The sequence below is a fragment of the Acanthaster planci genome, linkage group LG02 (genome assembly GCF_054643075.1).
Source record: "Acanthaster planci isolate LZ-2023a linkage group LG02, COTS_SCS, whole genome shotgun sequence".
Lineage (NCBI taxonomy): Eukaryota > Metazoa > Echinodermata > Asteroidea > Valvatida > Acanthasteridae > Acanthaster > Acanthaster planci.
This window is the reverse complement of record NC_141778.1, coordinates 5,436,982-5,462,661: the sequence shown is the minus strand read 5'-3', so window position 1 is coordinate 5,462,661 and position 25,680 is coordinate 5,436,982. Positions and strand designations below refer to the sequence as shown.

Here is a 25,680-nt window from a genome sequence, read left to right as displayed (position 1 = left end):
TTGCAGTATGTGATAAATGCTGGAGATGATATACCATGAAGATATTGCACATGTGTGATATTCAGTCATTCAACTTCGTGATCATAATCATCTTTGTGATCTTATTTTCTCTTGTGGCAGATTACAATTTATCTTTGGAGTTAGGTAGTGGCATACTGATTGGTGTGCCAATACCAGCTGATCTTGCAGCGGAAGGCCAAGCTATTGAAGAAGCTATTAAGACTGCATTACAGGAAGCAAGGTATAGACATGATAGATTTGATTCTTGATTTGCATTCAGTGACCCTGACGTAAGGAAGAGTAACCAAGTGATAAAAATTTTATATTAATCACAACAATCGAAAGAATGGAAAGTGATTTTGCTGGAGCTAAACTGGTAGGTTTCCAAGGTCACTATGTCCAATTCCATGCGGAAAACAAGGAAAAACAAAACAAAGCTTGTTTAGAATTTTTGTAGACTCTTCTCCGTCCTTTTATGAGCCTGGCCCCTGCCCAGTTTGTGCTCGTGTTGCATTCAGAAGATATGTCGAACCTGAAAGTTTACATAGAGTGAGAGCACTTGCACCTGGATACAGTTTTATTTATTGGCTGATACTGTTTTCGTAGTGATAAAGGCATACAGGGCAAGGACGTGACACCGTACATTCTGGAAAGAGTCAACCAGATTACCAAAGGCGACTCACTGAAAGCTAGTATCCTTACAAAGCCAACATTCCTAAAAAATATTGATATTGTGATACGTGTATATGTACAACAATTATATGTAATTTCTGAGCTTTTATGTTAATGATTTATTGGAAGGCATAATGCTGTTCTATCATTTAGTTTTTGTCATGATATTTTGATAATATGTTTCACTTTGAAGAGTACCTTTTGGGGCTTTCGTTATAACACCAGTATGATCAAAAGATGTTGTTACGAGTCCTTTATCAATCCCAGTTCCTGATGGAGTCTGTAACCTTAACAGACCTCTGCCAGATATTGCACTCATAAAGAATAATGCAGACATTGGCAGCAAGATAGCCCTGGAACTCTCCTACATACGGAACCAAAAGGCTCACAACAGACGCACCAAGCATAGGCATGCAACCACTCAAGATGGCAAAAGACAGGGGAGGCCAGTTGTCATAGGTGGAAGTAACGTTGACCTGATGTCGTCAATCAGAAGCCAAGAGATAATAGTAATCACTTTGCTTGTATTGGAAGGGGGCTGTTTACACTCATGTACATGAATCCATTAGTCCTCTTTATATTTGTTTTTGTATACAAATCTCATCAGTGTAGACACTCAAGCGCCAAGTCTATCAACTCAGCAGTTTGCCCCATGCACTATGTTCTTGGATATAATCTCATTTACACCACGTGCACTGCCTAGCCCTATGTACAGGGCATGCTTGCTACAGAGCACCACACCCTCTGAATCTCACATTTGGCAGGAAAGCTTACAGTAATCCATTTATTTTAATTATCTTGCAAAGGACGTAAGTCTTATTTTTACTTTTCTACTTCTTGTGATATAACGAAAAGTACTTTTAATGACGGGTGATGTAGGACAGACGTTTTCTGGTATGCAATGAAACTTTGCTGATGTGTGGTACAGTGGTAGGTATATGGCCTGGATTTAGCCGATTGATTCCTTTTCTTGGTTACCATAGTATGGTGATGGGACGAATCCTGGTAGTATAAATGTCTCTCTAGGCGGTGTTGGACGCAATGTGGCAGACTGTATGACTCGTCTTGGTGCTTCTCCTCTGTTTTTGTCAGCCATTGGTCGTGATAGTCAGGGCGACATGTTATTGAGTCTCTCCTCACATATGGTAGGTAGTCAGTATGATTCTGTTTTATTTGTGATAGTTTGGATCTTGGAATGTTCTATGATTCAACAAGTCTTGTGTTGCATTTTCCTGGAAGTGGATTGTATCTTGGCCTATTACAGTAATGTAATGTTTTGTACATCAGTCCCTCATGCAGTTTTTACTGCTGGGTGTAATGTGGGCATTTTCCAGAAGATTGGCTTTAATTATCCTTTAATTTTGTTTCAACAATGTTGGTTGATGAAGTCCTCTTTGTAATTGTTTTTGAGATAAGAGAGATGAATGTGTTTTCATTATCAAAAGTTACTTCACTGTTCCCAAAGGGCTAAACCAGTTCAACATTTCTCATATCATTGTTTGATTTCAGGATACATCATGCATATCTGTTCTAGACCGATACTCCACAGCAACTTACTCCTGTGTACTCAACAGTGATGGTCAGTTGATCATTGCAGTTGGGGATATGGACATAAGTTCACAAATAACACCAGAATATGTAAGTACTTTTCAATATGGCCGTTTCACAATAGTGCGCCACCAAGAGTTTGCAACGCGTTGGCCAATCACAATGCGCGAAATTTGTCAACCCCGTGCGCGTTTGGAATTAGGGATCGACAAATTTTGCTCGTTATGAGTGGCCAGCACGTTGCAAAGTCTTGGTGGCGCACTATTGTGAATTGCCTGTATTCCAATGCTTTTCACAGATGAAAAATTAGTCACAAAAATTTTATCTTGGTATAACATCTCTGGTAGTTTGAAGTGTTAGGAGAAATTGATGCATGTTAAGGCAGATGATTTTGGTTGTGTGATCCATTTATTGTCGTACTGGCAATGAGCTTGTTTTGTGTAATCTAATTTTGTCTTTCTGATGAGAAATCAAAGGTGGACTAAGATGGGATTTTATAATAGCTTTAAAAAGTGTTAAGTATGCTTTTCCACTGACCTGTATACAACGACATCACACCTTGCTTACACATACGTTTCTCTGTTGCAGTGAGGTGGAATGCAGTTCATCAGTCACCCAGTCAGGAAAACACACTTGTAAACAAAACATGATGTCATTGGGCATGTTTAGTCACCTGAGCTGGTCTTATACGTTAGTTTAAGACTGGCAAAGCACATTGACACCAAGTCAATATATGATGGATTTCCAATGATTTTGTTAGGGAATTTTACTTTCATTTTCCTGAACACCCCGGTCCATTTTATAGCAGTATTCCCTGTACAAGTTGTCCAAAAGAATCTCCTTATATGGACTTGGCATGCATGTGGGGAGCCATGTGCACACAGACTCTTGACCATTCAGAATCAATTAACCTGTCTTGTATCCAGATGTCAGCATGTGATTTACGCATCGGGCATTATCAGTTCTCAGCAGTCATTATCAAATGTTAATGCATGGTCAAGTTTCACGTTTTTGAATTGGGAGACTGTCTGAGGTATTTATGAATAGAGAATTGATATTTGAAGCAGGTTTATGATCAGTCATAAAATAATGATTTGTCGTTCTGTGGAAATAAATCATTTCCTTGTTACTGACTTGAATTCATACCACCAGGTATCTCAATTTGAGGAAGAGCTACAATCAGCCCCTTTGGTGTGTATTGATGGCAATATACCAACAGAGACCATCGAATATGTTTGCAAATTCTGCGACCAAAATAGCATTCCAGGTAATTAACTGTTACTCACATTAGTTTACACAAGGTAAAGAAATAAAACCTCACTCATTGAATTGGAACCTACGTTCTGTGTGAGAGAAGGTTATGTACATTTATCATCGGTACTGTGTCTGAACTTGTAACTACATCTACATTACCTCCAAACATGTAGGGTGTTTGTGTGTTCAGCCTGTCAACCTACCTATCACTAGTGAGAATGAACCAGTTGTAGCAGTGTAGCCAATCATGTCTGAGATGAAATGTTATAATTAAAGCTGTGTTCCCATTGGACTTTTTCTTCTGCGAGTACGAGGAAACTTACCGCAACATTCCTTCGTGTCAATCTACCACGCATTCCCACATGGCCTGTTTTTTTCACCGTAACAGAGCGTTTTTTCGCCGTGTTAAGACCAGCTGATTACATTGCCTGCTCTGTACAAATCATGACAAAATCAGCAAATCTGGCGAAAAATGACAAAATCAGACGAATTCAGCCAAATCTGCAACAAATAAGATGTTATACCCGTACACAGTGTGTACATAGCTTTATCCGGGCACGTTTCACTGTGCGTGCGCGGCATGCTGCAGTACAATACACACACAGAATGGTGAACATTTTCATGTGCTCGCCATCAATCTCCGTGTAGCGTTAGTCTGGTTCACATGTTTAGCACGGTCGCGGTCAATCTACATTGTACGGGAACTGTTCCCATTGGATTTTTTTGCGCCCCTGCTAACTTACCACGGCTGTGCGGAAATCTTTCGCGACCTTTTCAGCCCGTTAGTTTTACACCACAGTCATAGTAAGCTGACAGGGACGTCAGTTTACTGTGTGTTCCCACTGAATTTAATTTTGTAATTCTACAGGAAAGTCACAGTAAGTTAACCAAAATAAGTCCAATGGGAACACGGCTTTAGCTGTCTTTTCTCCTTGACTGATAAAAGTCTTTATGTCTTTGTAATACAGATGGGTGTATTTTTGAAGAAAGATTCATATATGTGAATTCTTGACTTCTGCAGTGGCACAAAAAATCGCAAAACTTGGCAATAAAATCTTTGGTTAAACTGTTGATTGAATTCCTACTTTCTGGCCTGAGTTTAATATTTTGACAAGTCACTGTTTGCTTTTTAGGAAAGAAATGAAGAATGTTGGGCATGTAAACTTGTGTAAATTGGAAAAACTCATTATACATGGCAAACAACCAAGGACATCATTTGACTATCTAAAGTTTACAGTAAAGCATTAGCTTAAACAAATGAGTTTTGTCACTGACTTGAATGAATGTTTTTACTACATACGTACCTTCATCAATCTGCAACACTAGCTTATATTTGATTGGGAACAAGCAAGATTACCCCCAACATTATTTTTATTTGATGTTTATTCCTTTGAAGATTCGTGTAATTTGTGTGATCACTATTGCATTAATATTTAGATATTGTTTTATCATAATAAAATATTTCCTTCCTGACTTTCTATTTAGTGTGGTATGAACCAACCTGTATTGATAAGTCGATCAAGCCATTTCGGTCAGATTGTTGGAAATCTCTGTCCTACATTTCCCCAAACGTCAAGGAGCTGTGCATGATTGCTGACCACCTGAGCGGTAAAGCAGTGACTTCCTTTCAAGGTACATTACAAAATGGTCTGATTTAAGTTAACTATCTCTAATCAGTCTTGTAGCAGACTTTACTTCAGGTGGGTGGTTCTCAAGTAAAATCACTTAAAAATATACTGGAAAGAATAAACTTACAAATTACAAGTTGAGAACTAAGTTGAGAACTTGACCTTTGTAACTTTTGACCAAGCCTATACATCAAGGATATGCAGATGACTTCACCAAATTACATGAGAATTGTTATGAACTAGCAACAGAAATGCCTGATACCAGTATGTATAATGATTATAGGCGCAAAGCTATTTACAAAATGATGCTCACAAATGCATGCCTGCTCCACAGAATATGTTGAGGGTCAACAGACTCTCTATCTTCTGTGCAGTTCAGTGCAGTGGTATTTATGGAGTTTATAATGGTATTTGTTTTTTTCTTAAATGATCCTGAGGTAGGCTTCCTTTGAGTTGTTAAAGAGTGTATGAAGATGACAGTTCCCGAGTCCATCCATCCATAATAGTTGGTGCACAAAAATGGAAACAAAAATTCTCATGGACTGATATTTTTACATTTGCGTCCCAAGATCGTTTTACACTACAGGAGAAAATGGACATGAGCATAGAATTGAGCCAGAAGTTATTACATCACATTTACTGCGTAGTAGTCACTCTTGGAGAAGATGGTGTGCTTGTGTGTAGGAATGCTGATGCCCATCACCCATTCCTTGTTGGTTCCACTTCACTGAGGGTAAGCATATATGTGATCCTCTCTGCAAAAAATGTATTAAGTCGTGCCGTGCCAAAACACCTAATGGCCTGTTCTATTTGAAGGGGGCAAAATTTCTTCAAAAATGAGGTTTTGTGTCTTTTCCTTTAATAGCTTCTATAATATTTATATTTTCAGAATGTGTGACTACAAACATTGATACTGATGAATAAAGATGAAAAATTGATCATTAAGTAAGAAATCCTGTATAGCATTGTATTTCCAAGTACTGCACTTAATGAGCTTTTTCTCGAAAGGTGCTTTTATTGATAACAAAAATATGGATATACAAATGTCTATATATATCCAGAACGCAGCGCACTACAGGGGTCATTTATATATCAAACTGTAGCTTGTGATGTACAGAATCCAGTCATGTCAAAAACTCAGAACCTGAATCTGGGGACTTATGACCCATTTTTCTAGAGCTGGTCACATATAACACCTCATCCCCAGACTCTTAATACCTCGATTGGCTTAGAACGCATCTCATCATGGAATACGAGCACTGTTCCAACTATTTGGCCTCTAAAAAGACTACATCACAGCTGTCTCATTCCAAAAGGAACATGTGCATCTACCCACTGGACTTAAAGTACCCCTTCACCAGAAAAGCTCTAGAGGAGACAGATGGGGGAAATCGTTCACCAGAAACATGCATGGTGGTCGTGTATTTCAATTTGAGATATAGCGCTGAAACTAAAATTATATTGGTTTCATATCTATGATTATAACAGAAATTGGTTATATGTACTCAGCACACGATGACGAATTTTAAGGATGCACATTACACAGCATCTCTTACTTTCACACAGAGCAGATAGCAAGCAAAGTAGGAGGCAATTGCAACTTATTTTTCTGGTGCATGGCAGAATACGGCGATTCACAATAGTGCGCCACCAAGAGTTTGCAACGCGTTGGCCAATCATAACGTGCGAAATTTGTCAACCCTTCCAAACGTGCATTGGGTCGACTAATTTCGCACATTGTGATTGGCCAACGCCTTGCAAACTCTTGGTGGCGCACTATTGTGAAACGGCCGTATTGGATGGAAACATTTTTTTTATCAAGGGGAAGTTTCGGTATGTACATACAACTGATCACATTTGAAGTAATTTAAAGTTGAGGCAGAAGTACATTAAAACTGGATTTATTTAGCATACTGGATGCTCTGTAACTATGTAGAATCTGTGGGTGTAGTACTACAGGCAGTTTAAACTCATCAGACAGGCAATTTAAACTCATCCGACAGGCAATGCAACTTTTCCTCGGATCAGCTGATTTCCTGATCAGCTGAAACTTACGCCATTGAAAATTGAAAACACTGCACTAAGTCATGTAAAGATTAAAATGTCCCTTTTTTTTGTCAAAGTCCAAATTGCATGCCTGAACAGAGTAAAAATATTTTCCCTGTATCCACTCGATGAGCCGATTATTTTATCTTGGCTTTACCTAAGGAAGACAATATTCAATGGTACCAATTGGAAGGCCAGTGTGCCACACAAAGCAGTCAGTAGTTTTTCAATCAGTTTACAGGTATATTTTCCAAAAACTGGGGCTCTACTACACCAAAAGGACTAAGTGTATGTTATGCACTTAGATCATAAGAACAAAAACAATGAAATAACAATGTTGACAAGAAAAGAAATACAATTTGACGGCGTCTTTCCAAGCAGAATTCTATGTACTTCTCCCGTGTCACAGTGCAACCACAAGTTTTTATTTACACAGTGGATGTTTATTGTAGGTCCTGGGAAAGCACCAAATTACATTTTTGTCCCAGAGATCCACAGATAGTTCTTGGCGCTCAAAAGTCAGGTTTGGTTGACTTGCATAATAGCAAAAAATTTCCAAAGTAATTTTGTTTGGATTAAAGTGCTCCATATTCTGTACTTTCCTCCAGAATGAAAATGACATTAGTACATGCTTCTTACAAACTGACCTCAATGATTTTTAATGTTGTGGTCTTATTTTGTGTGTTTTTCCCCTGTAGGAAACCACCTCCAGGAAGTCTGCCGTGCATTACCCAGCATGCACTGCTGAAAATATGGCCAGTGTGTCAGGAGCTGGAGATTGGTCAGTTGCGATGCACACATAAATCAGAACTTGCAGAGCTTAGTAGAAGTAAAGCATTCTCAGATTTGCTGGTTTTAAAACAACGTCTGAATTTATCACATATTGCATACATGTACTATGTGTTTGAAATTATCTTGATTGAAAGTTTTTACACCAGTAAATCATACATGTTTTGTTCAAACAGAAGTCATTGATTTTTATATTTGATCTTGCCAGCCATGCAAGTCCACCAAATTGACACCTGTAGCCAATTTATATTCCATTTAGTCATTCAACCCTTTTCATAGATGGCCACTGGACATATCGTCCTCTTTGGGTTGTTGCTTTGTTGCAGCCCACAGCTCAGGCCTACCATAAGATGACACACTCAGGTGCAGCTAGACAGTTAGATTTATCTCCAACAAAATCCACTTCTAACACAAATGTGAAGGAAAAAGTTGGCATGCTAAATGGGCCAGAGAGGAGTAACGGTATTGTTTGACCTGCAGCTGTATGCTACAGGTCCAATTACTGCACATAGTTTGACATTATAGAGACAATCTTAGGTATGCTCTCAAGTGTCTCCTTATTTTTGAGATATAGTTTCTTCTGGTAATGAATGCTTGTGTTTCAATTGTTGCTTTATATATCCTTGTCTTTTCAGCTTGGCCGGAGGGATGCTTGCAGCCATTGTTCGTCAAGCCTCTGCTAACGAATGCATGCTGTCTGGCTTGATTGCTGCCAGAGCTTCCATTCAGTCCTACCTCACAGTGCCACCAACCATATCGACATTGACGCAATCAGGTCTTCCCTCATGGCAGTCACGACAACTCCAGATTTAGCCCCATACTACTCACCGAATGATTTTTTTTTAAAATGCAGACTTTGCTATTCTACATTTTGAGAATCATTACTGTCCAAGTCTAAGCTGGATGGGAGGTGGCTTTTTGAAGAATTGAACCCTTTTTATATGACATCACCTAAGTATGGCACACATCCAGCAGATTTCAATTACTCATTTAAATCTGTTGAAAATATTCCATGCTTTTATTACAGTTTGGCGTTCTCTACTGATAACTATATTGGCAACATGGGATCCTGGGTGTTGTCAGGATTTTTTAAGGGGGGTGGGCAACCACTCATCAGTATGAAATTGACAAACCATCACTGGCACAAGGGGTGGATATTGAGGGACTTTTAAAGTTCATTTCGCCATGTCCTCCTTTTGGTATACTCTACCTATTTCCATTTTCCCCTTTTTACATTCCATTGTTTTCACTGCCTTAAAAGAGAACATTTACATTATGCAGGTATGAGATTTTCTAATCTATTCAAATCAATACGATAATGACTGAAATATTCAGTAAATATTTTAATGAATAATTTATGTGTATTTTTCAATATTTTAGACTGTGAATACGAATATACATTGCTTTTTTCGATAACTGTAAGAACTGACATGACATTGGTGTGGCTACTGGATAATGAATCACTTGTACGTATGTATCAGATGTATATTCTCCTGAATGTGTTGCCCTGCTTAGGCTGTAGATGGGCCCACATTACTGTCTAAAATCTTCTCTTTTGAGATTAACCACTTTGTGCCTGGGCATTTTTCAATGTTCATGATGCTGGGCCGGCATGACTATCATTTTTTCCGTTTTCAAAATCCTTTAAAAATTCATTTCATTTAACGGTCGTTTATAGCCGCACCAAGTAATCTTTAGGCACTACTGTAAGTTGACAGGTGGCCTTCATTGATGCCCGAGTATTTCAGCCAGGCCAGCAGCCTTGTAAACAGAGCCCAGATTGTGAGGTGTTGTGTAACTGTCTTTTGTTCACGAACCTGGCTCAGTGCACTGCTGACCTATTTTCAATAGGGGCCAGATTAGCGTGCAGCAGTGCTGTGTGGCTCATCGCTGCGGCAGTGGAGCACCTTTGTCCCCGGTGGTAATCCGCTCGCTCTCAATGCCCCAAGCCCTGGTATAGGGTTTCAAAACAACGCTGGATTATCACCACTTTTGAGAGTGAAAAATGCCGGTAATGCCCAGCAGCCTGGTCTTTTGTTCGGAGTACGGTCTTTTGTTACAGGGCGCTGTTTCTTTTGTCTGAGTTCGGAGACCCCGGCCACCCATATAAACCACACGTCTCTGATCCCCGAGTCCCCGGCAGGAAGTGGTTAATACACCGGATGTAACTAAAATTTGATCGTTGTAAATGCTCCTTCTTGCTTGTTTCCATTTCTTTATTTTCATTTCTTAATAAAAGCCATGCTTTTTTGGGGACCATCTCACACTAGGAGGGGGAGGGGGGGAAGATTACACCACTCCCCAAGAACTTGACTGTCCCTTGTCATGTTTTATTCACACACTTGAGTTGAATTCAGTGCAGCTGTAGTATAGACGATAATGACTGGCTGAGTTCCAACTTTGTGGATGGTCCATCATCTGCAAGCTGGGGACATGGCAGCCAATATCACCATGCAGGAATGTGTATACACATGTATACTGTGTGAATCACGAGGGGAATAAGACTGAATTAATAACCAACAATAAATGTGAAGTTTCAACTCAGTCTGGTGCTTGATTTTTGTTTTAACAGTCGTGCTCCTGGCCACACTCGTCAACCTGCATGCATTGGTATCAATGGAAAACTAAATTTTGGACTGACTTACATGTATCTCTGTAAAACAGGCTTTGTACGAGAATGACTTGTCTGATTTTCACAAAGCTAGTGTCAAAATGACAACTTAACATTACTGGACAAACTCCTGAAGGCTTGGTAAATAAGGGGGGCTTCGGCCCCCTCCCCCCACAATGTTGTCTCGCCCTCCAAAAATGCAAAGGAAAGTTACAAAGGCTGGAAAATATTGGATTCACAGTAGCCAAAGTTAAAAGATCACTAACGTTATGTGCAAAGGGTCTAGCCCCCCCAAAACAAAATTGGCTCTAGAACTGCACCTGTACCACATACTTCTAAGAGGACTAAAGAATTCTAAAGAACAAGATATTGTTTATATTTAACCACTTCTATCGAAGCCTGTGTAAACCTGCAACAATTCCTTGTGACAATATAGCCCTATTCGCTGATGATATTAGTATTTATCGCAGTAAACGGTGGGATAGAATAGGGGTCTTTGGTGCATATAAAGCCACTGCTCTCGTCAGCAGATGAGGTTTCCTGAAGGCAGGTTACTTGTTACCATTGTTTTAATTCTTGAGAGGAATATCTCCCACAACCAGGAATGGAAAGATTGCGCCTTAAGCTTTCTTGTTATCCAATGTACGTAACTCGTACATCCGCCATTGTCCCTACTCATAGCATGTGATGGCCATGTAGCCTGCTTGTGATGATCCCTAATCTACAATGTATCCCAGCATGCACTCCGTTAAACACCACAATACCCTTATAATACATTTGGAAATTTAAACCTGTGTAATCATGATAGCCGCATGTATTGATGTACCCAATATATCCCAGCATGCACTGCAGCAAACACTGATACAAACACTGATACATCAGTACATACATTGTGTGGCTATCATCATGTATCATGATTAAACAGGCCAATACGGGCGTTTCACAATAGTGGGCCTCCAAGAGTTTGCCATGCGTTAGCCGATCACAATACACGAAATCTGTTGACCCAATGTGCGTTTGGAAAGGGTCGAGAGATTATGCTTGTTGTGATTGGCCAACATGTTGGGAACTCTTGGAGGCACACTATTCCAAATATATTATGCCGGTATAAATACATCTGCAGTCGTAGGTGGTGTACCTAGGCTTGTTAACCCCTTCACGCCGGGACGCGGCTAGATACGCCATAAAAATTGAGATCCTCAGCCCGCTTTTCAGCTATTATTCTCGGCCCACGCTCAAGCGAACACAGTGAAAGAAGGCAGACCCTGGCTCTTGTATTTATGGTAATTGGCCTTTGTGTGTAGCCCAGAAATGAAAAGACCGAATTTGCATCATAATCACCAGCTTTACAATAGTTCCCACTTTGAAAAGAGGCAACCGGAATGTGGAAGGGTGAGTAGAGCCGCATGCCATCGAACAATCAGCCTTTTCGCCGTGCAATTCAAAGCGTGCTGAGCACGCAGGGCCACAAACTGAGAATTTGCGGTTTAGCAGGTGGCCTTCGTGGCCAAGTGAGGCTGGAATTCTTGGGAGTCGGCTTTCGGAAAGAAATTCCCGGCGCGAAGGGGTTAACCGGGTAATAGGGACTACACACATTGAATCAAATAGATGTTACGAAGACCAAAACATGGACAAATTTTTGCATCCACAACTCGGTACCAACCTTCCTTATGCAAGCAAAAGAAACTGTCTCCATAACTCGGAAGGCCACCCACAATACATGTGAAGAGTAGATCGGTTTTGTACACACTATCTAGAACGATCATGGAGGTTGACATTGAGGGACCTAAAGCATCATAAATGACCTACTCTATATGTGTTAATTCACTGTAATTACTTCACATGTATTCACATGGTCCATGGTCTGATGGTGCCGGCAGAATGCAAGCAAGGCTTTCTGGTGCACAAACATGCGGTCTGTGATACATGCACGCGCACATTTGCCAAGCTGTCACGTTAATGTCTATCCGATGAGTCTGTGCCGGCCTTGGCAAAAATCTTGCCCAGTAAGCTTCCGGAGACTTTGCCTGAGCGTGATTTAACATCACCCGCAGGACGCTGTTTATACTGATGTATTCGGTGGGTCCATTCTTTGCCTTGCTTCCTCTTCTTGCTCTCCATTCTTCCAAGCCACTGACTCTTCTCCACATTTTTCAAGAAGACGCTTGTCTCTCGTTTGGCTTGCACGATCTCGGCGCGCATGCGTTGTTTCTGAACCTGCTGTTCGTACTCTAGCTGTCCTGCAAGATGTGCCCACTGAAACCGATGCAGGTACTTGATACTCCACAAGTCGTCGTAATATCGACTTCGTTTCCGTCCACTCACCCTGGTGTTGTTTAAGGTTAGTGCCACTCTCTTGGCAATCTTCTTGTCCTTAAATTCAACCCATCCCTCCGAGAAGCACCGAGCCTTGTTCCCACCTTTCTTCTTCCGAGTGTGACGAGTGTATTTATCTGTAAAATAGACAAAACACTTTTACCTTTAACTGTCAACTTTTGTCACTGTTGTGCTTCTATGTTCATAACATTTTGCATGAATGGAACTGCAATTACACAAAGGTGATATCAAGCACAATGGCATTAGTGCAATCAATCCAGAAATTAATGGCTTGTGTCAATCAACTCTGATGTGAGTGGCCAATTTTGGTGGCGCAACTAAAGTCCAAACACATAAACAGGTACAAAATGAACATTTAAGTGAGTTACTACATGTGCATGTAGATGTATCAACTCCACCCCTTAAACACTCATAATACTCAATTCATCAAACTACAAATGTACAATTAGGGTCAGCTATGTCAGGAAGTTACCCATGTTCTTGAACTTCAGGTTACTGCCAATTTCTGGCCTCTTGTGGACTTTCCTCCCACCTTGTGGTTTAATAAGGGACTGCCCATCCAGCTACTCCGGAACGAGTCTTTAATTTTTCAAATTCATAGTTTTTTATAGTTCATGTGCTGTGTTCAGGCAGGCCATTTCTAAAGCGCTTGAAAAAACTTAATGGCTAAGTCCTGCCTTAACAAATGCTTAAATGCCTATAGATACATCTAGAATAGGTTTATATGTTGAAATTTGGGCTCGCGTGTCAATAGGCCTATTTGTTCAAATACAATTATATGTGCCCGAATTGACTTGAGCATTTACGGCTGTACTTACTTTGACACTGCTCAAGCCAAGTCTTTTGTATAATTCAATACAAGGAAAGAAATTGCAGGCTCATCACAACACTGAAAGAAAAGGAACAAATGTCACTGAAGAGTTATACATTTGTGAAAAGAATGACGAACCTTCAGGTTGTAGAAATGTCCTTCCGAGCTCCCCGTATTGGCCAAATATATGCTGAATGCGTTTAGGTTTCATGAAGGCTGGGATCCTACTGAGGTAAATTATTCCTGGCTGTGTTTCGCGACCGGTCTTCGGAGGTTTCTTTTTCCTGACTTGTTCTGAAGCATGCTCATCCATGTTGGGACCAGGCACATGTGGCGGATCAACTCCCACAATGGTTGACGCTGTAGAATCCATGATTTCAGCTGATCGGTTTTTGTCTGCGGTACATTCACATCACAGCCAGACACAATACTGCAGCGACATAGTGAAGAACAAAAAGCAAAGTACAATTACACCTCCATGTACACGTACTAAAGTACGGTACGTATGGGTACCAACTGTCTCAGTCCTAGAATGATCAGCAATTTCAGTAATGCCTGACAATTTGTCCCAACCTTTATTTTTGTCCTTTTCAAATGCAAATTCCTAGGTCTATGTTGTAGTAATAGCAAAAGTTTCTGAAAAATGTCTACTGGTATGTAACCACAAAATCACTGTACTGGTGGCATGCTTTACCAAGCTAAGACTTGCTGGTGAAAGATTTCCGTCTACGGACGCAGCTTGACACCCTGTGCACAAACCGCATGAGACTGGTCTGAAACATTCTGTTTTCTAAGTAAACAACTTGGTGTTTTCCCTCCTATATTGAACTTTCTGGACATGTTTTGCTTTCTGATGGCTAATAGGTCACTGCAGGGAATAATTACTGACGTCTGTATATGGAACTCTTTCCCTTGCTGATGACAGCAAGGAGTACCCCTAAAACTGGGACACCTCAGACAGGTGAAATGAGGAATCCCGTACTACCATGACTACATACATAAAATGTACATGTATTGTTTGATACGTACACATAAAACATGTGTACATTCTAGGGGTGCAAGCTGGCAAGCAATCAAGTTTTTAAGAGGCAAGAAATCAGACATTTCGCAAATCTGCAAATGTGATGTTTACTTCAGGGTGGTATGCCGATCTGGCATGGTAACATTATTAGCTAATTTAGTTATTACATGAGAACGAGCGGAACACAGACACACTACACAACTCTGTGTTCCACGAGCACGAGCATGATAACGAATTTATCTTCAAGCAAACTTGATGCCCACTGGAGATGCTGAATGAGGGCCCTATGCATGCAAACGTGCCACCTTCGTACAGTAAATTTTGCAGATGCGTGTTTTCCTAATAGCACCTTGCGTAAGAACAAAGCATTGTGCAGGGTTGATGTGAACTGTTACACATTGTACATATATATCACACTGTTTGTTGCCGTGGACATCATGGATCAACCAATCAGAATAGAGAATTCAAGGTTGCTTGAAGATAAAGAGTGAATAAAACTTACGCGGTAGTTTGACAAGAAATTTTGTTTGCCATCAAAACACAACTCTTCCCCTCCCCTCCCCCCGAAGGAAATTTGGTTCTGAATCTGCCCTTGACCATGTTGACTGTGAGTCCAACCTTCTGACTTTGGGTTCATGTTTAGTCTGGATTTTCAGAAAAATGACATGCACGGGCATATGCCATAGCCCTGCTAAACATGTACATGTTCCATAAAAAGACATCACTTTACACCCCAATGACAGATCCAATATAAAATTCGAAAAAGTGGAGCACTGACGCTCCACTCAGTGTTGTCTGACATTAATATAAATACATGTAACTCATGTAACTCGCGACAAGATAGATCACCAACTAAGGTTGTGAACATGCATTATATTCAGGTACATTGAAATTGTAAGTGATCACTGCGTTCAGGATCCGCATCTGTCGATGATGATGGCAAAAAATGAATCATTATGTCAACTTCGGGTCAGTAATATTCCACATACCGCACTTCATTTCCAGTAACTTTGAGTACATTTGACTCGCACTCTGACGCCGGATCATTCAGAAAAATTCCAGTGCCGTACCGTGACCGCAGAGTACATGTACGAAGTGTTCACGACCTGAGCTGCGCTGCTGTTTTTGCCGGTAGTCTCGTACGTCCATGTGGTCCAATTGTAACAGCGCCACCTTTAGTTCCATTCAAGCAGGCTCGAGCGGCATCAATTTTCGACCAATGTTTGTCTTGCCTGGTGCTCATGATATTGACAGTGCCAATATATTTTGTGAACACATTACCTGGGAAAATCAAGCAGTCATTAGCAAAATTGCTTTACTCGAACTTGTACTCGTGTTTTGACCATCGACGACGACTGGGACCTACGCCCGCCCCCTCTCTATCCAGCCGGTGTTGTGGTTGTGAACTTGTGAGTACTAGGTTTCTCATCACACCGAGTGGGGTCCACTGTGATTCCGGGTGCATGCCTACGAAACCACGTGTGTGTGGTGCATGTTCAAACTTCTTGTGCCTTTGGTCATTGGGTAAACCATGGAGACCCAGGCCTCCTTCTTCCATGGTTAAACCACCGCACTCTGCAGATGTTCATGACATTAATAAATGCGCGTGTACTAGCTGGAGCTGAGTAACATGCCCCCATTTGCTGTGTTACCCACAGTATACTAGTGCACTTGTTACGCCCCAACTATAGCATCAGTCCCAACTAGCGTGCTATAGTTGGGCCGGCCCAACTACAGCACACAGGTCAGCATGTTCCAAAATCATTACTGTGTACAATGTCATGTCACAGATGAATTGCCATATTTTAGATGAATTGTAAGTGCAAGATTCGTAAACCTAGGTAAGGTTGAGAATTTTTCTATAGAAATTGGTCAACAATAGTTGCACCAGCCCAACTGCAGCACTACAGTTGAAATTGTCCCAACTATAGTTGGGAAAGACACTATAAATGGGGCGTAACACTCATGTCTCATCCGTACGAAAGCCCATTAGTGCCATGGCAAGTATATGTTCACAATTTGTTATTACAGGTTATTTATTTCGTTATTATGGTTTATTAATTCGTTATTATGGATGATTTAATTCATAGTGTACATTCTTTTCCTTTGATATACTTTGATAATATATTTAACCGTTCATCACCGAGACCCCAATTTGTAAGATTTTGTTAAATTCATGTCGCAAATCAACAAAACGTTCGTATGTTGAGGGTATCTCCATAACATTTCCACATGTGCTACTGATTGGTCTTTTTTTCCATACCTGTCAATTAGGTAAATATCACATTGATAACATTCACTGGAAGTACACCAGATCCAACAAATAATCCGTAATGACGAATTATGAACACGTACTTGCCATGGCACTAATGGGCTTTCGTACATCCGACCCCATTTTCGGGTCAGAGTCTTTATTACTCTCATCATATCTTGTGGTTGACATTCATTCAGGAATCAAAAAAGTCAATTAAAAGCACATCGGAACAGACTTTAATTCAACATAGACAAAATGGGCGTCCCAGTCTTCCTGTGCACTCTTTTTACCCCCCAAATGTCAACTGTGCGGTACATGCAGGCTTATTCAGTAAACTTTGGTGAAATTGGGGGATGTTAAATCTTGGAATGAAAAAGTCGCAAACCCGAACATGAGGTCTGAGAATTGAGTTGATTGTACAGCAGAGGGCATGCACTCGGTTCCACCGTAAAATGCATGATGAGCATTATTATTAGAGGCTTACCACTATTACAAGCAGGATAAATATTATCATCAAGCAAACTTGAATTCTCACTTCTGATTGGTCGATCCATGGCAACAGACAGTGTGATATATATATAATTGTATTGCAGGGTTCATACCAACCCTGTGTAATGCACTATTCTAACCCAACGCAATGTGCTATTTTGACGCTAAAAGCAAAACCCACATCTAGAAAATTTACCATACTTTTGTGCACATAGTAATATCTTTACTGCCAATCAAGTTTGCTTGAAGTTGAAGATAAATGCGTTATACTCGCCCTCATGAAACATGGAATAATGTACTGTGTCCCGGTATACCTCAAGGCCGTTCACTTGTGCTCGTATGAAAACTAATGCAGTCAGGTAGTGGCTTCTCTCACGGTGCCTTGGAGGACACTCAACAAATCAATATGAAGGCAGCATTGTTAATTTTGTTCTTTCTGTTTAAATAAAATCTGAGGACTTTTCAACTACATTAAATTTTAATGTCTGCACCAAACTGTTCTGTATTCAGTGACATTTTAAATAGATACGTACATGTTCTTGAGCAGATGGAGGATGTACTGTTATCAACATACATGTATTCAGATACAGAGCAGCCTTGATAACTGTGGATATATTTTTGATTGGATATGGCACATTTGAATGTGTGAAGGCTGGAAAAAGTGAGCCATAATCTTCCGCCGGACTGATACTCAACTTCAGGCAGGATAGAAAAATAATTCTAGCGTAACGTATCAAGATCCTGTTTGCCTCCAATCTCTCTTGACTATCACATGATGGAAGTGGTGGTGGGCATCTCTGGTGAGATGCAACCCCCACATAAATGTATCTTCAAAAAGAAAAAACAATACATGTACTTTTTTTTCATTAACTGCCTCCTTCTACTGGTACCTTGATATAAATTTGTCATTGTTAACACAGGCCTCTATAGTTCAAACAAGCACATGAAAATTCCAACATGGAGATTTGAAGTCGCATGTAAAATCATAAGGTTACAAGGAAGAGAGTATTTTTGTTGATTTTTTTCCATCAACTTGTTGAGCAATATTTATACCTTTTCTAGAAGTAAATCTTTCCAGGTCACCATAGTTGGAAATCCTAGGAGGGTTTAGGTTATGTCCAACTTTTCTAGAACCAAAATGTAGAAACTTTATTACAGGCAGTGTGATACATGCACATAACATGATCTATTTCATGAACAGTGCTTTGAGTGTAACTTCTTGTTCGACCAAAATCTCCCTCTGGCCTGATATCCCTCGCCCACCTCCATCCCCACACATCCAACCCTCCACCCCCCGCCCCGTTCAGTAGTCACAGAAGTTTTTTATGAGCAGCTTTCATTTAAACTACTTTATCACACTTTCCTTCTGCAACCAGTGAAGTGTAGAAAGAGCAAGGCTTATGACTATCAAAACAGCTGATCGTCCACGAACTTATCCTTCGATTCCTACAGGCATAAGCGTGAATGAAAGCTGACAAGATATATGGCTTGTTATACAGAAGAGAAGAGAATTCTTATTGTGGGTCTTGTATGCCTTGACATCATCAATGTGTTAGATGATTACCCACTAGAAGATACAGATAGTAGGTACGTACTGTATATATTTAATATTTATTGGCAAGGAGAGTTTTATTCATAAGTCAGTGAGTGAAAAACCCAAGTTGAATTGCTAGTCATTGCAATGCTACAAGGTTTTCAAATGCCCTACAAAATGGGCATGATAAATGTAATTCCTTATCATTTAGTTAGAAAAGAAATCAGATGCGCGAAAAATGTGCCCAACCTGCACTTTTCCCAGAATGTTGCTAGTGAATACTAGCTGTCAAAATACTAAGTAAAAGTCACGAAATTGCTGACATATGTTGGGAAGACACAAATTGAGAATGATCAGGTCATATCCTTCATCTCTTTGCATGATAAACAGTCATCCCACTTCATCTGATCACTCCCAGTAGTCTGGCAGTCTTTTGAGGGAAAATGGAAGAGGTTTCCCCCAACTAATTAAACAGTGCCTCTTGTCCTCTGATACCCCAGTATTATTGTGGTACTTCTTAAAAAATCTTTGCTAACTGGCACGAGAGCAAATGTTTTCTTTTTCTGTTTGTGTGTCAGAGTTAATGATCAGTTGTGGGAGAGGGGCGGTAATGCAGGCAACACATCGGTTGTACTGTCGCAGCTTGGAGTACAAACTGAATTCATGGGTACCTTGGCAGATAATACTCTGTCACAGTAAGTATTGTACCAACACATTGACTGTTCTTTTGATCTTCTTTGATCAGTGTCTCGTCATTTGCTGTCTCATGTCAGTTTCAGAATGCTTTTGTTTTGCAGTTCAATTTGAAAATTAAATTACATTTTGTGACAAGGAGTCCTGGAAGGTAGTTAAACTGTTGTGTATAATTTTGTTTACGGCATAGTTACTCTCCAGATAAATAGCTTAGAACACAACACACAATTCTTAACTTATGGTTGGGAAACGTACTGTGAAGTATTAGAGTGGATAAAATCTGTAATAGGCCACTGCAGCCCAGTAGGCCACTGCAGCCCATTAGGCCAGTGGTTATCCACTTTCATTGAGGCAACTGAGAATATTTCTGTTCCCCTGGATACGATGTTAGTCCATTGCACATTGCTTCTGACCTATAACCATTACCTACACCTATCTGGTTTGTGAGTGTGACATTACTTCAGTTTAAACCCCGTCCACTGCACATAGAGTTACATGGAACCGGACGTTAACTTGCAACTTTAGCACGCATCCAATGGAAGCTGGCAGTCAGTGGTGCATGCATGTGGATGACAAAATTACTTACAATCGGGATACTCCTAGGTGGAGAAAGGCAAATGGCCAGCAGCTGAAGTGAACCCTTTTCCTCCTAAGCAGGAGTCAGGAAACTAAACCACGAGGTCTCCCTCTCCCACCAAAAAGTCTTTGTTTGGACAATGAGTTTCAAAAAGCACATGCGGAACATTTACAAACAATCAGCATATTTCTTGGAATTCTAATGATGACTTTTTGTATTAAATTTGGATGATAATAGCGGTAATTAGGAATCGTATGTTCTCTGTCATTTGTTTGAGGGGCAGTTGGTGTTAAAAAAGTAAAGTTTTGCTAAAATTGATGAAAATGTGGCACCCTGCAACATATCGGTACTTGTTCTTAAAGATATCATGCTGACGAACCTCAAGATGCTCTGAAGCATTTTTAGAACAACTTGAAGAGGGAGAATCAACACTTTATACAAAACCAATTCATTTTCTTGGAAGGACCTAATGGTTTCATGCTACATCTAGTTTGGATCGAGGGAGGGGGGAAGGACCACATGGCATGCCCCCCAAGCCTTTTTTTTCCAAATAATGGTAGAAAGGCAATTGTGGAGGGGTCCGTTTCCTTTGCCTTTCTATATTGTGTAAAAAGCTCCAAAATTTAGCTTCAACCCTCATATTTTTGGGGCTATTGCACAGGCTGTTATTACAGTGTCTGCCCCTAAAGACCGTATTATCTCAGTGCTGACTGGTGCCACTGGTTGAAATGTGATGGCACCTGCACAAAACACAGCTTCATGTATGTCGTAAACCATTGTGTGGAGAAAAACAGCAAGCTGAACAAAAAAAATAGGCAGGAATGTCAGCAGAATCACATCAAAGGCCTTCAAAACTTGGTTGTTTAAATAGAGGTTTAAATGCATGGTTAAATTTTGCATGCTTTTATGGCCCAAGCTTGTGGTTATGGCTGTTTCATGGCTTTTCACTTCTTTATGATTTTTTTCTTTTCAACTGATTGTACTTGCGATTTCGCTCAGGAATATTAAAGTACAGCTATTACCAAAAAAATGATTGATTGTACGTCAGGTTGATGGTAGAAGACTTCCAGCAATATGGAGTACACATTGATCACTGCATATATCACAAAAACTGCACACCTCCCGCCTCATGTATTATCATCAACTCATCAACAGGAACAAGAACCATTCTACACAACAACAGGTGGGTGTAAATCAGTTGTGTACCCATCTGCGTATGGTTCCTGTTGGTCTTGCCAAACAGTCTTTTAAAATGTCTTGTGGATCATTGGTACATTAGGCAACACATATCAGCTGCCAGTTTCGACCTGTGTGCCACAAAAATTGGCTCAGGGTTTGGAATTCATGTGTTCAAGGTTTACTTTGCTCTAGGTTGATGTAAATCAAGACCGTAGAGAGCCCTCAAGAAATTTGACCGTGTATGTCCCTGTCTGACAAGTAAAGGGCATCATTCATATGTGGTTTAGATTAGATTCTGGGATGGAGCTCTGATTATTTCCATTAGTGCTCCTACATGTGGTACACATAAACAATTTTCCATGATATGAAGGTGGACGTGGCATTGCATACTGAGTTTGGGTAGTACTCAGTTGTCGAGACAGGCATGTACATGTAGCATTAAATAAAAATCCACGGAAGTGAACAAAATTGCAAGTATTTTAGTGGCAGTTGGTTGTAAAGGCACAGATCTACATTTTAGGTCAGAATATTTTTCGTAAGTACCTCATTCAGATCCCCTTTTAACCTGTCCATCTCGTGCTCTGTGTTTTTAAAATGCAATTTAAGCAACACTTGTGTACTCGTTAATACTTCAGCTTGGACCAGGATCACTGGCAAAGCCCCTACCAATCACAAACAAATTATTACTGAGTTTGTAATTATTTCATCCCGTGCACATTTACAAGTGTACCTTCTAGAGCTTTTTACAATATCCTGATGTGTGCCACTCACTTGAACATTGACAGATTTTGCGAGTCTCTCCTAGATTTACCCCTTACATGTATTTTATTACCTGGAATTTTTCTTTGTGTGTCTTTTTGATAACGTCTACACTGCAGATCTCTCCCGGAACTGATGTATGAAGATTTTGAATTGTTAAACCTGAAGAACTACTCTTGGATCCATTTTGAGGTTTGTTCTACCAGTCAACTGCCTCTCACGTTCTGCTGCAAGTACCACACTTCTGCACTAGCCAAGTCCTGTGTTCGTAGGTGCTGCACAAGTGTAGAATACTTCTACTCTTGACACTCACCAGTGCAGGGAAATGCTACGTGCACATTACTGTCATGTCACCTTGTGCTGACAGACAACGGATACCTTTCTGCCATCTTGAGATAAGAGTGTATACATGTACTCCCACTTTGATGGGGAACTCCACCCTCCTCTGCCACTCGATCTGACTATCCACTTCTGTTAGTAAACCAGACTTGTAGAGCAAAATGCTAGTAACCGAAACATGGAAGTAACATTACATGTGTTGTCCAAACAACAATTGTGTGATACGGGTGCCATACTGATAGGTGAGGCGTACAACGATAACGCATTTAAGTAAGCATGTTTTCCTTTGAATAAAGCAAACGTTACAGCTAGAGCTTAGTTTATTCCATCAAGAAACAGACCCAAAATGGGGGGGCTTGTCGAGAACAGAGAAAAATAAACCGTATAGGGGTTATGTACAGCAGCCATCTTCCCGGTCAGTGTTTTTCTTCCACACAGGGATACACACGAGTAGACCTTTTGTGCATGCCGCCCCCAATAACAAAAGCACTGACCGGGAAGATGGCTGCCGAGCATAACTTCAATGGGATTTGAATCACGGACCGTCCTCTGTTTTAAGCCTTTCCCTTACTGCACTACACAAGCCACCTCCACTAAATTCCTGTTTCCCCTTTTGTGCACCAAACCCAACATCATCATGCCGGAGCAGCCGCTTAACTTATAATATATTACTGGCTTGCTTCAAACAGTGGCATTTTGCTTTAAAAACCTTGTTCATTAACAGTGGTGGGTTGTCCGATTGGGAGCCCGAAGGACTGTAGTACGAGTCACACATACAGCGCTGGAGTTGTACCCTTTTATGGCATTTCGCTTGCTGTGTTTGATGAGTGCTGTCTGTGAACTCATGAGAATTTCTTTAGATGGCCCGAGTGAAACCTGAATTCATGATCTCCTCCGATAGTGCAGACATATTACCACAGAGCTTACTAGGGTTGGCTTCATATGGCTGGTTTGAATCAAAAACTGGTTCAGCAGCGAGTTACTGCAAAGAATAACTTTGGATTAAAGTGTTGCACGAGGAAAGCAAAGCCCTAAGTAAAGTTACGTTTTCTAAAGTAAATGTTTAAGCAAAATTGCTAAAACAACGAAGATGCTAAATGTAGAGGTTTTGATCTTTGTTTCATTATGTTTTTGATGGAATAGGGTCGAAATATCCAAGAAGTGCTGAAAATGATCGACAGGGTCATCATGTACAACAGAGAGTTAACAGAATCTAGTGAACGTATTCACATATCTGTGGAACTGGAGAAACCCAAGCTGGAAGTTTCCATTCACGAAGTTTTGCCCAAGGCTGATGTGGTATAGTTTTAAGGTTTTTCTTTTGCCTAGTGGGTGTACTCTACTGTGTGTAATTGATTGATAGGCGCTTAATGTGGGCACCAGGTTTACTTGTGTCTAGTGTGCCTATTCAAACTAAGTGTAATTAATTGATTGGTATGCAGTTAATGGATGCACCGTGCTCTGTGGAGACTTTTGCCAGCATAGAGAGACTGGCTACGTTATGCCACTTGTTGGATCCAAAAAGAATGGAGAATAAATGGCATTGAGTGTATCCCTTGTTGTTTGTGACTTCCTCGAAAAACGATAAAGGGGAGAACAGGATATGTTGAATGGTTCATCAGTTGAGTTCATTTCTTGTTTCTTTCCAGGTTTTTTTTAGTAAAGATGTAGCTAAGGCATTTGGATGTCAAAATGGAGAAGAGTGTGTGCTCAAGTTCAAAAACGATGCCAAACCAGGGTAAGTCGTCTAAACTTTTGATGATAATCACGTATTCATGTGTGCGAGTAGTTGATTTTGTGAGATCATTTGCAACTATGCAACCCTACTTTTTAGCCCATTCTGTCATTTTAAAAACACGATTTTTCAAGACCTTTCAAGATTCTGATCCTTTTACTGCTAAAGGATGTGTCTGCTCCCTTTACATGGAAACGGACTGTAGGTGGGAACTCACCGGTTAAGGGAGAAGTTTGTTGGCGCGGGGTGTGCTATACGTACATGTACAAACAATTTATGTTGGAATGTATGATCTTCACATGTAGAAAAACTCCCTACAAGCCTGTCTCTTTGTCAGTGAGGGTGCGCTTCAACTCAGGTTTGATGCCACACTTGAAAGCAGGCAGCAGAAAGTCTAATGTACTATGCGATCCGATGATAGAGAAATATTCCAAAATATAGAAATAGTTTGAAACATTTTGCAACATTGTACAATGTATAACATTGTACATGTAATGTATAACATTGTACATGTATTGGTTGGGGGATACTCTTATCAAATCCATGAAATCAACGGACGTGAATGAAGCACAATACTCATCATTACATTAGCAGCTCATGCCACATGGATCACTCAAAAAGGATGCACCTGTGTCGTGTGTGGTATTCAAACTTTCCATTATGAAATGCCGTGCGTGTGTTCTCATTGCCTGTTACGCACCGACATGATAACATTGAATGCATTTGTTCTTGTGCATTTAACATGGTGTCCCTTCTCTCCTTCTCTCACAGCGCTGTAATAGTTTGCGCCTGGGGTGAGCTGGGGGCCTGGGCGATAGGATCTGATGACGAAGCCGTCCATTCCCCAGCCTACCCCCCTGCCAAAATACGAGATACTGTGGGTGCGGGAGACACTTTCAACGCTGGAGTCATTTACTCCCTATCCAGGGGCCAAAGTGTACTGCATGCTGTCACACAGGGTTGTAAAGTAGCTGGAGAAAAAATTGGACATCAAGGTTTCAGGATTGGGACTGACCTCGCCACTTGATAATAATCTCATTTGTAGTACTTGTTAAATGAACCCCAAACTGTTTCAGATGCAGCATGGTTCGACAGGTGTAAGTCTGGTGCACTGTGTTGCACTGGGTAATCAACAGCAGCTGAACATGTTGAGGCTATTTCATTTTCACAGTTATCCCACCCATTCAATTTCATTTTGCGCACATATATGCACTTTAATCCTATTTCTTTCACCTGCATTCAAAATGTCACTTTAACCTGTCATTGCCTTTTACATATACATGTATGTACAATCAAATTAAGATTCATCAAAGAGGAAAGCATTTTTAATCTATTTAGCGTTTTAGTTTCTGTATAATCTTTCCCAAACTTTAAGTTCAATATAGATGGGATTGAGCAAATCAA

At 40.4% G+C, this 25,680-nt stretch overlaps 3 protein-coding genes across 11 annotated transcripts in view; 2 read left to right on the top strand and 1 right to left on the bottom strand.

The window, feature by feature from the left end:
* Positions 1-10,477, top strand: part of LOC110986192 (uncharacterized) — a 20,116-nt gene extending 9,639 nt beyond the window's left edge. For all 4 annotated transcript variants that reach the window (XM_022247876.2, XM_022247875.2, XM_022247874.2 and 1 more), the window contains 10 exons: positions 121-241; positions 607-692; positions 979-1,181; positions 1,656-1,817; positions 2,182-2,310; positions 3,373-3,487; positions 4,960-5,106; positions 5,672-5,835; positions 7,847-7,929; positions 8,573-10,477. In XM_022247876.2, the coding sequence (XP_022103568.2) occupies positions 121-241; positions 607-692; positions 979-1,181; positions 1,656-1,817; positions 2,182-2,310; positions 3,373-3,487; positions 4,960-5,106; positions 5,672-5,835; positions 7,847-7,929; positions 8,573-8,750 (1,388 nt within the window). In that variant the 3' untranslated portion in view covers positions 8,751-10,477. The remainder of the gene's footprint in view (positions 1-120; positions 242-606; positions 693-978; positions 1,182-1,655; positions 1,818-2,181; positions 2,311-3,372; positions 3,488-4,959; positions 5,107-5,671; positions 5,836-7,846; positions 7,930-8,572) is intronic.
* On the bottom strand, positions 8,914-16,122 carry abt1 (activator of basal transcription 1). Of its 3 annotated transcripts, none has more exons than XM_022247893.2 (3): positions 15,999-16,122; positions 13,835-14,126; positions 8,914-13,001 (listed from the first exon to the last, which is right to left on the bottom strand). In XM_022247893.2, exons 2-3 carry the CDS (start codon positions 14,067-14,069, stop codon positions 12,505-12,507), a joined length of 732 nt encoding a protein of 243 aa, XP_022103585.2. In that variant the 5' UTR covers positions 14,070-14,126; positions 15,999-16,122; the 3' UTR covers positions 8,914-12,504. The 3 variants fall into 3 exon arrangements, with proteins under 3 accessions (XP_022103585.2, XP_022103583.2, XP_086989726.1); XM_022247891.2 differs by lacking the exon at positions 15,999-16,122 and adding an exon at positions 15,707-15,857; XM_087133600.1 differs by lacking the exon at positions 15,999-16,122 and adding an exon at positions 15,788-15,811.
* khk (ketohexokinase) lies at positions 15,991-25,680 on the top strand. 4 transcript variants are annotated; one of them, XM_022247886.2, is made up of 8 exons: positions 15,991-16,126; positions 18,913-19,047; positions 19,573-19,689; positions 21,313-21,447; positions 22,322-22,394; positions 23,685-23,840; positions 24,191-24,279; positions 25,048-25,680. In XM_022247886.2, the coding sequence occupies exons 2-8, from the start codon at positions 18,944-18,946 to the stop codon at positions 25,301-25,303; spliced, it is 930 nt and encodes a 309-aa protein (XP_022103578.2). In that variant the 5' UTR covers positions 15,991-16,126; positions 18,913-18,943; the 3' UTR covers positions 25,304-25,680. The 4 variants fall into 4 exon arrangements, with proteins under 4 accessions (XP_022103578.2, XP_022103579.2, XP_086989725.1 ...); XM_022247887.2 differs by having other exon boundaries at positions 16,111-16,241; XM_087133599.1 differs by lacking the exon at positions 15,991-16,126 and adding an exon at positions 16,177-16,198.